A 13,347-nucleotide genomic window follows, 5' to 3' on the forward strand; every position below is an offset into this window, starting at 1 on the left:
TGGAGTTCTCTATCACAGAGGACTGAACCCCAGCAGGTGCAGCTCACTCACGAACGACATCGACGAAGGAGGCTGGCGGCGAAGGAAACAGATCTATGTCGATTTGTGTTAACAAGAAGAATGTCACTTTGCGACTGGCAATTTTTATGGCCGCTTCTTATAAAGGATAGATATTCATTTCGCAGTCCCACTAGGAGTCCCAGATTGCAATGATGGCCTGACTTGAGTGTCGGTGTCTCAAGACCTAAATTGGCAAGTTACTCACGGGTGAGCACTTCGTCGGATACCACAGCGCAGTACGAGCTGATAGAATCGATTTTTTGTCACAAGGGACTCGAAAGATTTGGGTAGCCCGAGTAAGACATTCTGCCAGCAAAAAACGCCTGGACAATTGTTGAGCATCAGCCTCATTTCGAGAGTTGCACTCTAGCCAGGAAAGTGTTGCCAGGAAAATGCATTCAAGAAAATATATTGTTGAAAAGCAGGTAAGATGCATCAATGCGCTGCTGCTGAGCTCTGTGACATAAAGCGAACAGCCACGGCACCGGGGTGATTGACTGAAAAATACTGTCGCCGTGCAGAAATTGGATGAGGCAAGGAGGCAGTACATAGACAAGAAGTCAAATACTGCATTTTTTGGCACTGCATCATGCTGGCTGCTTATTGGGTACCTTGCAGGTTGGCTGCCTTCCAGCTGGCTGACACATGCTTGTAGAAACTGAGCAGATCACAGGCCATATAAGGACTGAAGAGGAGCCATTAAATTGCTGGGATCGCAACACTGCGCAGGAGCCATTGGATCTCTTGATCTACAGCTCGATTCCTGTGAGGTGCTTGCAGTCACATTGGCAACCTGCAGTAGCAAATTATGGTGCAGCAAACCTTGAAGCATCATCCTGCCCTGTCAAGACCACACCTGCCCACCTTCTACACCATGGTTGTCACACACGATGGAAGTCAATCAAGTCCATGCATTTGAAAGCAGGTCTCAATGGCTACCTCTTGCATGGCTGTGATTGTTGTGGAGCAGGCCCAAGAAGGCTTTTGGAGCATTATCACGTGCAATCTGATGAAAGTGAAGCGCTTGCTGGGGGCTGCGGAGGTCGTGATACCAGCCACCAACCTGATGCTCTGCCTCCTCATTTCCGGAGTGTCTGTTGGTGCGGTCCTTACATGAATTTTACGGAAGCTGAACAGTGTGAGCAACATGTGTCCGTTTCTGTCAGTCCCCTGCTCAGTCGATATCTGAAAGCTCACCTTGTCAAATTTGTTGAAGCCCGTATCAGACTGGTCACCGATAGTGTCAATGGTCAGCACGGCGGTGCATGATCAATACTTGCTTGTGCTCCCCAGTTGCTGGAGTGGCCGCGGTACAGCAGTGCCAACGCCGCTTTCTTGTTGCCAGCTGGGAAGCGGTGGCGTGTACTGGCTATGCTATGGCCACCTTTGGCGCAGTTCTTCTGGCAGTGGGTGCAGATGTGTTCAGCCAGATGGGGGGTCCCAGCAAGCCACTGTGGATCACTGGGCAGATCCTTGCCTGCATTGCCATTGGCGCTATTGACACAGTACGTGCCTGCCTAGGTTCTTATTTGAACAGCTTGCTTCTGGTCAGTTCTGGTGCACTGCTTCAGGCTGCTCTCGGATTTTGACCCGTCAGCAAACCGTGGCTTTGCGCCTTGCAGGTGTACCATACAAAGTACCGTTACAAGGAGATGAGGCGGCAATATCAGGCGGCTTTCCTTATTCTTGTGGCTGTCTTGACGACGCCCTGGCACAGAGTTCTTCGCAGCAATAATCCATGCTTTTAGTGAAGTTGTGTTGCTCTTGCATCGCGCTAGTATTCACCAAGAGATGACACCGGTGAGAGACCAAGGCTGCTTCAGCTCCTTGCCATCCAATCAGATTGCAAACATTTCCCACGGATTTTCATCAAAGGTCAGGTGTCCAAACATCATGGGCACAATAAAGAACTGTGGTTTCCATGTGTAAACATCAGTAGCCCTACAGATTGATCCATGTCTGTCAATTGCTGCGGTACAAGGCTTGTGCTCTGCAAGGATTCATGACACATCGGATGGCCATCAGTAATTACATAGTGCTCTCTGACTGCAAGTATTCACTCTGTGCAAGAAGAAAGAAGCTCCTGTGTTCAACATGTCGATGAAGTGAATTGTGACCGTGCTGTCCAAGGGTCCTATTGCGCTCATTGTAATCATGTTGCTGATGGTATGCCTTGTTTGTCTGCCCGGCTTATGCAGTGCTCCGGTGTGCCATGTTTGACTCTTTGCAGGAACTAATTGGAGAGCAATTGTCAGTTGGAGAGCGACTGTTCGATGCTTTCCTTGGCTTGCCATCCTTCGAGAGGGCCGCCACTTTTCTGAGGGACGACTTCATGTCTGCTGTCCCTGCCCGGTTGTCTGCATTCCACCGCCTTGTCGACAGTTTTCTATTGGACCTTGTGTCTCACAGGACCTCCATATTGCCTGCTCAGTGATTGGACGTGTTTGTGTGCCATGTTGTGATCAATACTGCTTTTTGGCCTGTGTTTTGCATAGTTGCACGACACGTCCGGGGACGGGAACTATCCAGCCTGCACAGAATCATAGAGATCAAAGACTCAGACATGGGCTCTGGGCTAAGAGAGGCCTTGAGAGTGGCCTCCTAGGAATTCAGATGGCTTGCATGGGGTAATGCAGTGTCATAGGAGGATTCCTTCAGTTCAAGAGTCAACTTGCTATTTTGTTGAAGCTTCTGCTGTCTTGCAGGCCCCTGTAGACGGGAGAAAAGTATCAGCGGAGGACGAAGGAGCCAGGCTATTATTACCTGACTGAGGAGTGCTTGAAGAGTCTGGGATTCAAAGCATGGGGGCTTGTTGGATTGGACTTGGATTGGGAAGGGAGTCATGTTCTGGGTCCGATTGGCAGTACTGACTGGTCCAGTGATTCTTCTATAAGTATAGTTCAATCTTGTCTATAAAATGCACAAGCATTTGGATGAACTCGGAAAGTAGCCATGAAAAGCCAGATTGCACATTGGAATTATTACACAAGTTTCAAGCTGGTGTCAAGCAGCACGCATACATGCTATTTGGCCCTGCACATTCTGCAGCACCACTGAGAACCTCCCGCATCCCAGATATTGCACAGGAATGCAACATCTGTCTGTCAACAAGCGCACAATTAAATGTCGAGGTCTTCTAATGCAAGACTTGCTCCGTGCGCCTGTATGAGGGCACGCCTCGGCTCCACTTTATCCCCCATGAGTAAAGCGAACAGGTGGCTCGCCTCAGCTGCGTCGTTCACAGTCAGCCGCTTCAGCATGCGCGTGGCTGGATTGAGGGTTGTGTGCCACAGTTGGTCAGGCATCATCTCCCCAAGACCCTGCATTTCACAACAGGCTGCTTTCAAGCTCACATGCGCCGACAGAATGGCGAGAAGCATTAGACATCTGAAATCACTCCGCCATGTTCGTCAAGCCAGGCCTGCACCAGTTGAGCATCAGAAGCCGTGCATGTGCGCTCATGTGACAGCAGCAGCTCAGATGGAAGCACAGCGCACCTTGAAACGTTGTACAGTGTAGCTGCCTGAGGCCAGTCCCTGCGTGCGCGCAGATAGCTCTCCTTCGCTGTAGAGGTACACGCTAGAGCGTCCCACCTCCAATTTGTAAAGGGGGGGTACGCCGACATAGATGTGACCTCTATCAAACAGATCGCGGGCGTATCTGAACAGAAAGGTCAGCAAGAGCGTCCGGATGTGTGCGCCATCCACATCAGCATCTGTCAGTAGAATGACCTGCATGGCAGCCATCAGCAGAATGTTGCATGCTGGAATCACATGATGCCACAGAATATGAGCACTCGATGACAATGATGAGGTGATCCATGATGAGGATTGCTTGATGACAGATGATGCACGTGTCATGACAGACACAATGAGGGGCTTCTGAGACTGATGTCAACAGGTGATCCTGGAGATGCGCACCTTGCCGTAGCGCAAATTTGGCATTTCCTCGCCCTTCAAGCCCAGTCCAAGGGCCACAATGAGATTCGAGATCTCATTGTTCTTGTAGAGGGCCGCATCATCCTTCCTCTCGACATTCAAGATCTTGCCGCGCAGCGGCAGCACGGCTTGGAAGCGCCTGTCCCTAGCCTGCTTGGCGCTTCCCCCTGCATGCCATTTCCCATATGCCTTCAGTGATGCCCTCCTGTCTGCATCAAGATGATCAAGTCCTAGCAGGCTGCACCTGCCTGATGTACCTAATGAACACCATCAAGCATGTCTATGAACATGCCATGGGGCAACAAGAGCAGCATAGCATACATCAGAGCATGACCACATGCCTGCAAAATTAACGTGTACTGGCCACATGGCGACATGTCTGCAACATGTGACCAGGGCAGCCAACATGCAGCCATTTCATAAAATTCAGCAGACATTCTACAGAGCTGTGCCCCATTCAGAGGACAGATTGCCATTGGCCAGTGGACAGGTTGCATTCGGGAGGCATGTGGTTATATCAGTGCACAAGTGGCTGTGCCATCTTGCATTCAACAGAGATGTGGCCATGTCTGCTGTAGATACATCATGGCACGGCCCAACTGCCGAGCATGCATGACATCTGAAAGGCATGCATGTCACCGGAATGCTGAGGAAAGGGGTGCAGCACTGACCTGCTGAGTCCCCCTCGACCACGAAAATCTCCGAGAGGGCTTTGTCCGTGGATGTGCAGTCCGAAAGCTTCCCAGGCAGCGTAGATTTGGTCAGAAGACTCTTTCTCCGCACCAGCTCCCGCGCCTTTTTGGCCGCCTCCGCCGCGCGCCAGGCCGCCACAGCCTTTCCCAGAACAAGCCCCAGCGTCGCTGTGTCCATTTCTAGGCTCTCCATGATCCCCTGCATCCAAAGAGCATGCTTGGCATTCCAGGGGCATGTTGACATGAACCCAAGCATCCTAGGTGCTGCAGAGGCACAAGACATGAGTGATACATGGTGCGCACAACAGAGGCATCTGGCATGAGCAGACTCTGCCAGATAATGTGCAGACAGTAAGCAAACATGAAGCAACAAGAGAGCGCATGAGAGGTTACCAACCTTTGCCACGCAGGCATCGACTATCTTGCGGACTTCTGGGTTGCCTAGTCGGGTCTTCGTCTGCCCCTCAAACTCAGGCTCTGGCACCTGCATGGGCATGACATGCATGTCATGCCTCGATGCAATTCCTGAACATCCATGAGGCAGGAATAACATACATTGTTCATGCAGTGCATAGGAAGCCAGTGTGAAGCAGTGATGATGTTGCACCTTCACAGAAATGACGCAGCTCAGCCCCTCGCGGATGTGATCCCCAGCGAGGTTGGCCTCATTCTCCTTCAGGGCCTTTGTCTTTCTCCCTAATGTGTTCAGCGTCCGGGTCAAAGCCGCCTGCATTAAGGAACACATGCGGCAGGCAATAAATGATAATTCCATGCATGTGCCTAACTTGGCCACACGTGTTCCTGCCACCGAACAAACGAGCGCCCAAGGTTGTACAGTGGTGGCAGCTCCAGCATGAGAGTACAGGATGCTGCACACCTTCAATCCATCGATGTGCGTGCCGCCGTCTATTGTTTTGACGCTGTTGACAAAGCCGATGAGCAGATCTGAGAACGTATCGCTGCACCATTGCAGAGCAACTTCCACAACGACGCCGTCCACCTGCCCAGCATTTGGCACCCTTAGTCACCTTCACATGTCAGCATGGGACAATGAAAGTTGTAAAAGGAGCCAGGGAGCAGTGACAGTGCCACGCTCGCACCTTTTCCGTCACAAAAATGGGCTCGTGCATGGGCTGCGAGTCCCGGTTGAGATACTTCACATACTCGCAGAGGCCGCCATCAAAGTGAAGCTTCTCCCACTCAGGCTCTGGGGGAGGGCTTGCACCATTGCCGTTGCTCGGTGCGCTGCCTGACTCGATTGTCCTGAACCAGATTGTGGCATTGCTGTTTAGGAAAGCCAGCTCCTGCAGACGAGTGCGGATGGTCTTTGGGTCCATTGTCACCCTGCTCCACAGCCAACATTCAATCTCAAGATCAAAGTTGACAAAAATAAACAAAAGTCATGAAGAAGACAGAAGGAGTATATACAAGAGAGCATCTGGAATGCAAGAAGAGCCGCACCCTTTGGCAAAGACATCCTTATCGTACAGGAACTTCACTTGTGTTCCAGACTTTTTGGAGTCCTTCTTTGGCAGCTGAGCCTCCAGCAGCTCTGTCATGGGCCGGCCCTGCCTGTAGCTCTGCTGGAACTCCTTGCCTTGCCGCCTGCACGATAACGCTGAAATTCACATCCTAGAATGCTGCATTCCGAACAAGTTACAGAAGAACAAGCTAGCAAGGCCTGCAAGAGTCAGGGCCAGGTTGGCATCTTACCAGACAGTGACATGGAGTTGTTCTGAGAGCGCGTTGACCACTGAAATCCCCACGCCATGCAGCCCCCCAGAGACACTGTACCCGCTCCCCTGCCCTCCAAACTTTCCGCCAGCATGCAGCACCGTCAGCACAGTCTCCAGAGCGGAGCGGCCTGTCTGTGGGTGTGTGTTGGTGGGGATCCCCCGCCCGTCATCCGATATGGTGACCCACCCGCTGGTCAAATCCATCTCCACCTGTCCAAAGAATGTGCAGGTCAGGATCCAGCTACCACATGACTAGGCTGGGCTTTGGGGTGATTGACACACTTGCATTGTGCTCGTACCTTGACAGTGTGCGCATAGCCGCTCTGAACTTCATCGATGGCGTTGTCCAGGATTTCATACACCTGCAAGCGGAGGGGTCAGGCCGGTGGGATACAATTGTGAATGGCTGAACTTGATAATGAGGGGTTGTGGTTCACACATCCATTGAGCAATAAATTTCAAACAATGTGATTGAAGTCCTGTACCAGATGATGAAGGCCCCGCTGACCCGTGCTTCCGATGTACATGCCAGGCCGCTTCCTGACAGGATCCAAGCCTTCCAGCACCTGAAGGTCGTTCAATTGTGTACAGTAACCAATGTTTGGCTGGGCTTTGGCTGCAGGTGCCAGAGACGTGCAGATTGCCAGACTGTGCAGCTCTGCAGTGACAAGAAAGCAGGCACCAAGAAGGCTGGTCTTCGCCAAAATGGCACGCACCTGAATCTGATCGGCATCGTAGTCTCCATGGGCGCTCAAAACATTAGATGGACTTGTCTGGGCAGCAAAAGTGGTGGTCAAGGACCGCCGATGGTGGAGGGTGGCTGTGGTCTGACATCCTCCAACTAGCTTACCACCCTCATCCAGGCAAAAAACGCCGTGATGGGGCCTGGATTCAATCTGCAAAAATGTGCGAAGAGGAATCAAACAAGTGCACGCCCTCTTGAAGTAGGCTCCATGCATGGTTGGAGAATTAATTGAGTTCAACAACGTGCTAGCATGTCCGTTTCCAAACAGCATTCTCTCTTTAAGTTCCTCAGAGTTCCTCTGCTTCAGAGATTTGATGAGATTGGCGCGAGGGACAACAATGAAAGTGATAGAAGCTGTGACAGCTCGGAGCTCACTGCAGAACGCCGCCGACCCGCTGGCTCCGAGACATGCAGTCAGAACATTCTCAGCTAAACTCAAAGCTGATAAGTTTCATCAGCATATATACACGATTTCATATCTGTGTCTTCTTGCTCAAAAGGATTAGCCTGTAGCCTGAGGAATCCCCTCTGTCCCTGCAGAAAGATCTCAAGATGGCCACCAAAGTCAAGAGAATTATGACCCAGCCCATCGTACGTCCTCCTTGTATGATCTCAGATTTCAAAATTTGTGCTCACTTCTATCAGGGCACGTCCTGTGCGTGGGCTAAAATCCTGGTGTGTTCCATGCAGAATCTTATATTTCGCTTCTTGCAAAGTCGGCAGAAGGTGCAGATCTGGCTCTACGAGCAGACAGACCTTCGCATCGAAGGACGTATCATTGTAAGTCTTTCAGACAAAACCTCAAATCACTGCCCTATCATGTCACCCAAGATCTTTGCTGTACCTGTGCCAGTGATCAGCCAGAGATAACAAGTGCTTGTGTTCTTGCAGGGGTTCGATGAGTACATGAACCTAGTGCTGGACGAAGCGGAGGAGGTCTCCATGAAGAGGAAAACAAGAAAAGCACTAGGTATGCCTGGAGGGTTTGCTGCAGCTTTGTTGTATGCAGAGAAAGTACAACTGGGCTGGGTGCTAACGTACATGTTCAATGATTTCACAGGCAGAATACTTCTGAAGGGCGACAACATCACACTCATGCAAACGACGTGCGCCCCTGAACCTGATGCCCGTATCCTACTGGGAGGCCTGCTTAGCTGTAAAACCCATGCTGACCCTAGTCTGATCTAATGCTTGCTGTGTGTCTTGAATCTGCAGAGGGCGATAAGTGGGGTACGTCTGAGAGCGTGCTGAGGGCCGCGAATATGTCCTTGCAGCAGTCAGGCCCAGCCCTACGTGTAGCTTGTCTGTTCCATATCGCGCATGCAGACAGCATGCGTCTGTTCCAATCACCTGATCCACCTGACAGCTGGATATGCACATGACACCTGCCGCTAGGGTGTGAATTGTTTGCTAGTCTCCGGGATGTCTGCTGTCAACTGTGAAACAGATATTCAATAGGTTTGTTTTGGCAGCATGCTGCTTTACAAGGCTCAGTAACAATGAAACAATCTGCAGCTGCAGTACCAATGAAGCACGCCAACCATTCTTGGGCTGGAGATGCATGCTATCGCGTGCCTGACCAATGTTAGAATTGAGATGGGCTTTCATTGACGTACACAATCCTGCAGGTCCATGCAAAACAAAAGGCACAAAAGAAAAGGCCACACTTCCCATTTGCAGAAGCATATATACAGTGAATTTCTTTGAACGACCTCACATCTTGATCAATATGAATGTCGATATGATATGAAATATCTGATCCAATGCTTTACCTTGTCAAAAAAAGGGTATGCCATTATTTGACTGCGAGGCTTCACGGCAGGCGCTTCTTAACTTAGCTGGCCTACAAAGAACGAAGTGTTTGAGTAATCTTGCAGCAGTGGGTTGTATCCATTGCTTGTGGTGGTGTCCGCAATGCTTGCATAGCGCTTCATGAATGCTTCACTTTTCATCACCGCCGTCGAGATGCCTGCACCAGAAACCATCAGGCATCATTTGCCAGACAAAAAAACAAAACAGGCACTCAGCAACAATTCTCACAAGCTGATTCTGCAAGGCATGCGAAGAAATCACAAAGGCATGCACCTCCAGCTGAAGCCAAGCCCTGTTTTGCCAGCACTCCATACATGCGCTCTAGCATGTAGAAGTCGGTTGGGAAGAATATGTCTGCACTCCCGGGTTCCATCAAATATGTGCTGTGATCGATTGTCTGCCCACCAACCTTGCGGAAGAATGCAATTTTAACTCAGTTGTCAGCATCACCCTTTTTCAACATATCTGTGTCTGCACATAATTTGTCCGACTACTCGAATGCAGAAGGGACAGGGCTTACTGTTGTTGCTGCCAGAGGAGCATTTTTCCCTGGTATTCTTGTCTCAGGAAGCTGATCAAAATCTGCAGCAAGGATGCAATGGAATGGGCAAGCCTTCACGAGCGTGTCGAGCAACATCATGCATTTTGTCGGGAGGAAAATTGTGTTCTCAACATTATCGAACCCTGCAGCATCATAGAGTCCTTGTAGCACCGCAGACAGGCAAGAGGAAGCAAGTGAGGTCAAAGGCCATCATTGTTGACGCATGACATGAGAATCACATGACACGAGTTCTCACCTTCGCCCACAGCCCAATCCAGCAGACGATGCCAAACAGGCTTGCCATTGTGTTCCCAGGGACCCACTGCTAGGCATTGCTGTATCAAGTCATCTGTCAAGGGCTCCAGCAACTCCTCTGCTTTAAATCGCTCCGCCATTGGATCCTGCATGATGGCATGGAAGAGTTGAGATCCGTCCTCTAGTTTTTACAAAGGACAGAGAATATGCCACCAGACTGCTGCACAAACAAGTGTGGCATGCGCGCTCACTTGCTTTTGAATCACTGCTGTCTGCAGCCAAGGATTTGATGTGCTCTCCCTGTGCACTCGGTCATGTGGACAGTTGTCCAGCACTTCCATGAGCAGCAAGAAGCAAGGCTCCTCACTCTGGCTGCTGTCCCAGCCAAGCAGGTCAGTAGCATCCCTGCACTCAACCTGCTCACTCACAGAATGTCTCACATGCAGCCTGGACGTTTGCCATGCATGATGGGGGGTGGCAGAAAATTTCATGCCCATGATCCAGCCGCTAAATGCGAGGATGGTTCACCTGATAATGGCTGCTGTGCCCTGCAGCGTCTGCAACAGTTCTGTTCTGCAGCTGTGCCAAATGGGGGCTTATCTCCACACTGCAATACTGTACATCTCTGTAGACCTCTGGAACAGAGCATCTCAGATGGTCCAGGATATCCCTTGCCAATGTCCCAGTTCCCCCACCTGCATGCATGAACCTTGGAAACCAGTCGACATGGAGAAGGGCAATGCAACATCTCATCTTTAAGTAAGCCATCTGAGGGGGCAATATGGCATACTGGAGTCCCACCTATCTCAAAGATACGCAGCGGAGTGTCAGGCTTTGCCATCTGGCTATGCTTGTCTAGAATGAAGTTCGCTATGCTTTGACCATAGTATGGTGTGAAGATCTCGCTGGGCGTGAGCCATGATGCCTGCACAGGACACCCTTGTGCTGGACCCACCTTCTAATATCGGGCAGCTCAAATGATTGCGATCACAAAAATTGATTGATGAAGATGGACACCAACCTGTAATTCATTGTAGCGTTGCTTGACAGCAGCCAGATAGTCTGCTTGCCCTAGCAGCTTGCTGAACTGCAGAGGCTGCCCAATCGATCCTACTGGCAGGACCCCTTTGGATGAAGTAAAGTACCCCTCGTGAGGATCATACAGCGACTTCTGCAGATAATCTCGCAGCTGCAAGCACAAAACATGGCTTGAATATACTGTCAAATTCCTGCAGTTGCACTTTTCTTCAAAGCGATCTACAAGGAGGCACTGAGGACAGCTCTGGCTCACGAGTTCTGGCGATCTCCTTCCAAGCAATTCTGGCTCTGCGCTGGCTGATTCAGTGGCAACCGACCTGCAATTGAATGAGCAGCAATTGTTAGGGTATTTCGTAAGCTTTTTATCAACGTTGTGATCTGTTGCAAATCAGTTGCACATATGTAGGTGATGTGGATCACCAGATCCATTTCTTGTGAACTTAAGCTCACAGTGGTCCAGGAACATAATCAGCGATCAGACGTTAATTTTAGCACTTGAATCTTAGAGGACGCACCTGGCATTGCAAGTCAGTTGCCTAAAATTGAAAGGTGCCCTGAGGCACCTCAGAGGATGCACCATGAACACTACCGACGCTGAGGCGGAGTCACAAGCTCCATCTCATCGTTGCAACACGTGAGAGTTCTGGGATTATTTGTCTCGTGCCCACTATCTGCCAAGTAACATTGGAATACTGAAGACCTTGGACTGCTTACGAGGACGCAATTTTAGGTGTCCTGCTTTCAATAATTTCCACGTTCTGATGACTTCCTCTTTTACTGGTCGCCAGTAGCAACAGGCCTGCCCTCGAATGCCTTGCCTGCCTTGCATGAGATCTCCAGCATGCTTTGCCTAATCAGGCTGCCCTCTCCTGTTCCGAAACTTTTGTTTGCCGTCACAACGATGCCAGCCGCCACTTCTACATTAAAAAAACCAATCAACATGATCTGTAGCCTCCAAGCTGCAATTGGGTGTCATGATGCACTTTGAACAGCTCAAAAAACGGAACGTATTAATATACACTCAGCAGCCGCTTTCTGTTTTCTGCAATTTTAGCTGAAAGCTTTTCATTATTAGGAATGGCTCAACAATTTGACTTTCAGTGGTCTGGCGCATTGCGTGCATTGTTGGGGCGGTTCCCATCTTTGGAGGACGAGCCGCAGTTGGGCGCATTGCTGCAGGCACAGGTGCATCACCTTCTTTCTGCGGGTGTTGTACGGCGCAAATTACGATTTGGATAATTGTAAAAAATAATTAGCGCTGCCAGCATCGCACTGATCTGTGGCTTAGACCCCCATTACTTCCTAGCCAAATCACACCTTGAAAGCAGATCCCACTGAAACGATCTTTTCCTTTTCCCCATGAAAACCACAAACCTATAGGTTCTTATTGATCTTAGTATCAGTGCGTGACTTTTGGTTTGACGGTGCAGGATCCACCTAGCATTAGGCACATACTGGACGCCCTTCAAGGGCTCCTCATTCGCCCAAGCCTCACCCTGGGCATTGGCAGCTGTTTCCGCCCCGTGCTACTTTCCCTGGTCAGCGCTTTCGTGGATGCCCGTCTCAGCGGTGCCACACGCTCGGGCCCCTCGCATGCAGCCGTATCTGTGGCCCTCATCAGCCTTTTGGACCTGGCTCCACAGTTGGAGAGGTGAGCGGATCTGTCTGCTGATATTCTGTACATGAGGCATGATGAAAGTAATACAGAACTTTGAAGGCCCAATTTTTGTTGTTATTCAGAAATATTTAGGCGGGATGACCATACGATTAACCCCGTATGAGTCATCCAGCGCAACATTGGGGCGCCACCCCTTCGGGGGACATAATATGGCGTGAGGCCCAGCGTAAACGCCTGAGAATGAGGCACCCCAGTCGAGTCTTGACTCCTGGGGTGCCATCTGCTGATTCCATCGCCGTGGGGAGTGGTGCCGTCGGCGCCGTGACCCTTTCGGTCCTACCCAGCAGGGAACATTCCCACAACCATAGCAATGTGCTGTCTGGAATGCAGGCAGCCCCATCCAAGTGCTCCTGATGGTGTGCTTTGCAAACAGGGTCGTCGTGCGGTACATGGAAGCTGCTGAGCCGCCATTCCATCAACTGCTGGCAGGGCCAACGTCCCTGCTGAACATTGGGAGTCCTGCAGAGCCCATCACGCAGGTAATAGAGCTTCTCCATCCAGCAATTAGCCGCATGACTGGGTTTTTTGTGAGAGATTTTTTATGCTTGTTCTTGAGTAGTGAATCACTGTTGTTTTGCATCACAGGTGCACATGGCCAGAGCTGCCATGCGCATGCTCCAGATGTCCCCAGGCCTGCGCGACAAGTGGTCTTTGGCCCCCATCCAGGCCCTCCTGCTTCATATAGATGCTGATGTGAGGTGGGCGGGCGTGGAGTGTATGGCTATCCTCACAAACATGGTGAGGGCCCCTTTATTCCTTACTGGTATTGCACTTAATATGTTGCCTGTCAATATGTTTTTGTCCTGTTGGTGAAGGTCAATATGCATGGAAGGGGTGTAGAGAAGGTGTGTG

General features: G+C 50.6%; 4 protein-coding genes across 4 annotated transcripts in view; 2 read left to right on the forward strand and 2 right to left on the reverse strand.

Annotated features, from left to right (window-relative positions):
* Window positions 1-3,027: 3,027 nt before the first annotated feature.
* On the reverse strand, window positions 3,028-7,454 carry COCSUDRAFT_27516 (type II DNA topoisomerase). The gene is made up of 13 exons (XM_005650401.1): window positions 7,143-7,454; window positions 6,912-6,992; window positions 6,726-6,788; window positions 6,404-6,636; window positions 6,152-6,295; window positions 5,791-6,034; window positions 5,568-5,690; window positions 5,298-5,417; window positions 5,088-5,174; window positions 4,670-4,889; window positions 3,981-4,165; window positions 3,558-3,791; window positions 3,028-3,380 (listed from the first exon to the last, which is right to left on the reverse strand). The coding sequence occupies exons 1-13, from the start codon at window positions 7,440-7,442 to the stop codon at window positions 3,180-3,182; spliced, it is 2,235 nt and encodes a 744-aa protein (XP_005650458.1). The 5' UTR covers window positions 7,443-7,454; the 3' UTR covers window positions 3,028-3,179.
* A 269-nt stretch (window positions 7,455-7,723) lies between these two features.
* On the forward strand, window positions 7,724-8,396 carry COCSUDRAFT_35455 (small nuclear ribonucleo protein E; the record flags this gene model as incomplete). Its single annotated transcript, XM_005650402.1, has 5 exons — window positions 7,724-7,762; window positions 7,862-7,951; window positions 8,063-8,141; window positions 8,232-8,277; window positions 8,387-8,396. 5 exons carry the CDS (start codon window positions 7,724-7,726, stop codon window positions 8,394-8,396), a joined length of 264 nt encoding a protein of 87 aa, XP_005650459.1.
* Window positions 8,397-9,000: 604 nt separating this feature from the next.
* Window positions 9,001-11,558, reverse strand: COCSUDRAFT_27519 (DUF185-domain-containing protein; the record flags this gene model as incomplete). Its single annotated transcript, XM_005650403.1, has 10 exons — window positions 11,333-11,558; window positions 11,071-11,134; window positions 10,771-10,968; window positions 10,581-10,704; window positions 10,308-10,474; window positions 10,010-10,195; window positions 9,791-9,895; window positions 9,504-9,650; window positions 9,257-9,392; window positions 9,001-9,140 (listed from the first exon to the last, which is right to left on the reverse strand). The coding sequence occupies exons 1-10, from the start codon at window positions 11,395-11,397 to the stop codon at window positions 9,001-9,003; spliced, it is 1,332 nt and encodes a 443-aa protein (XP_005650460.1). The 5' UTR covers window positions 11,398-11,558.
* A 698-nt stretch (window positions 11,559-12,256) lies between these two features.
* The window catches only part of COCSUDRAFT_12734 (hypothetical protein), a gene marked incomplete at both ends in the record, with an annotated part of 34,833 nt that continues 33,742 nt past the window's right edge, over window positions 12,257-13,347 (forward strand). The window contains one exon of the mRNA XM_005650404.1: window positions 12,257-12,468. Within this exon, the coding sequence (XP_005650461.1) occupies window positions 12,257-12,468 (212 nt within the window). The remainder of the gene's footprint in view (window positions 12,469-13,347) is intronic.

This window comes from Coccomyxa subellipsoidea, assembly GCF_000258705.1.
Source record: "Coccomyxa subellipsoidea C-169, whole genome shotgun sequence".
Taxonomy (NCBI): Eukaryota; Viridiplantae; Chlorophyta; class Trebouxiophyceae; family Coccomyxaceae; genus Coccomyxa; species Coccomyxa subellipsoidea.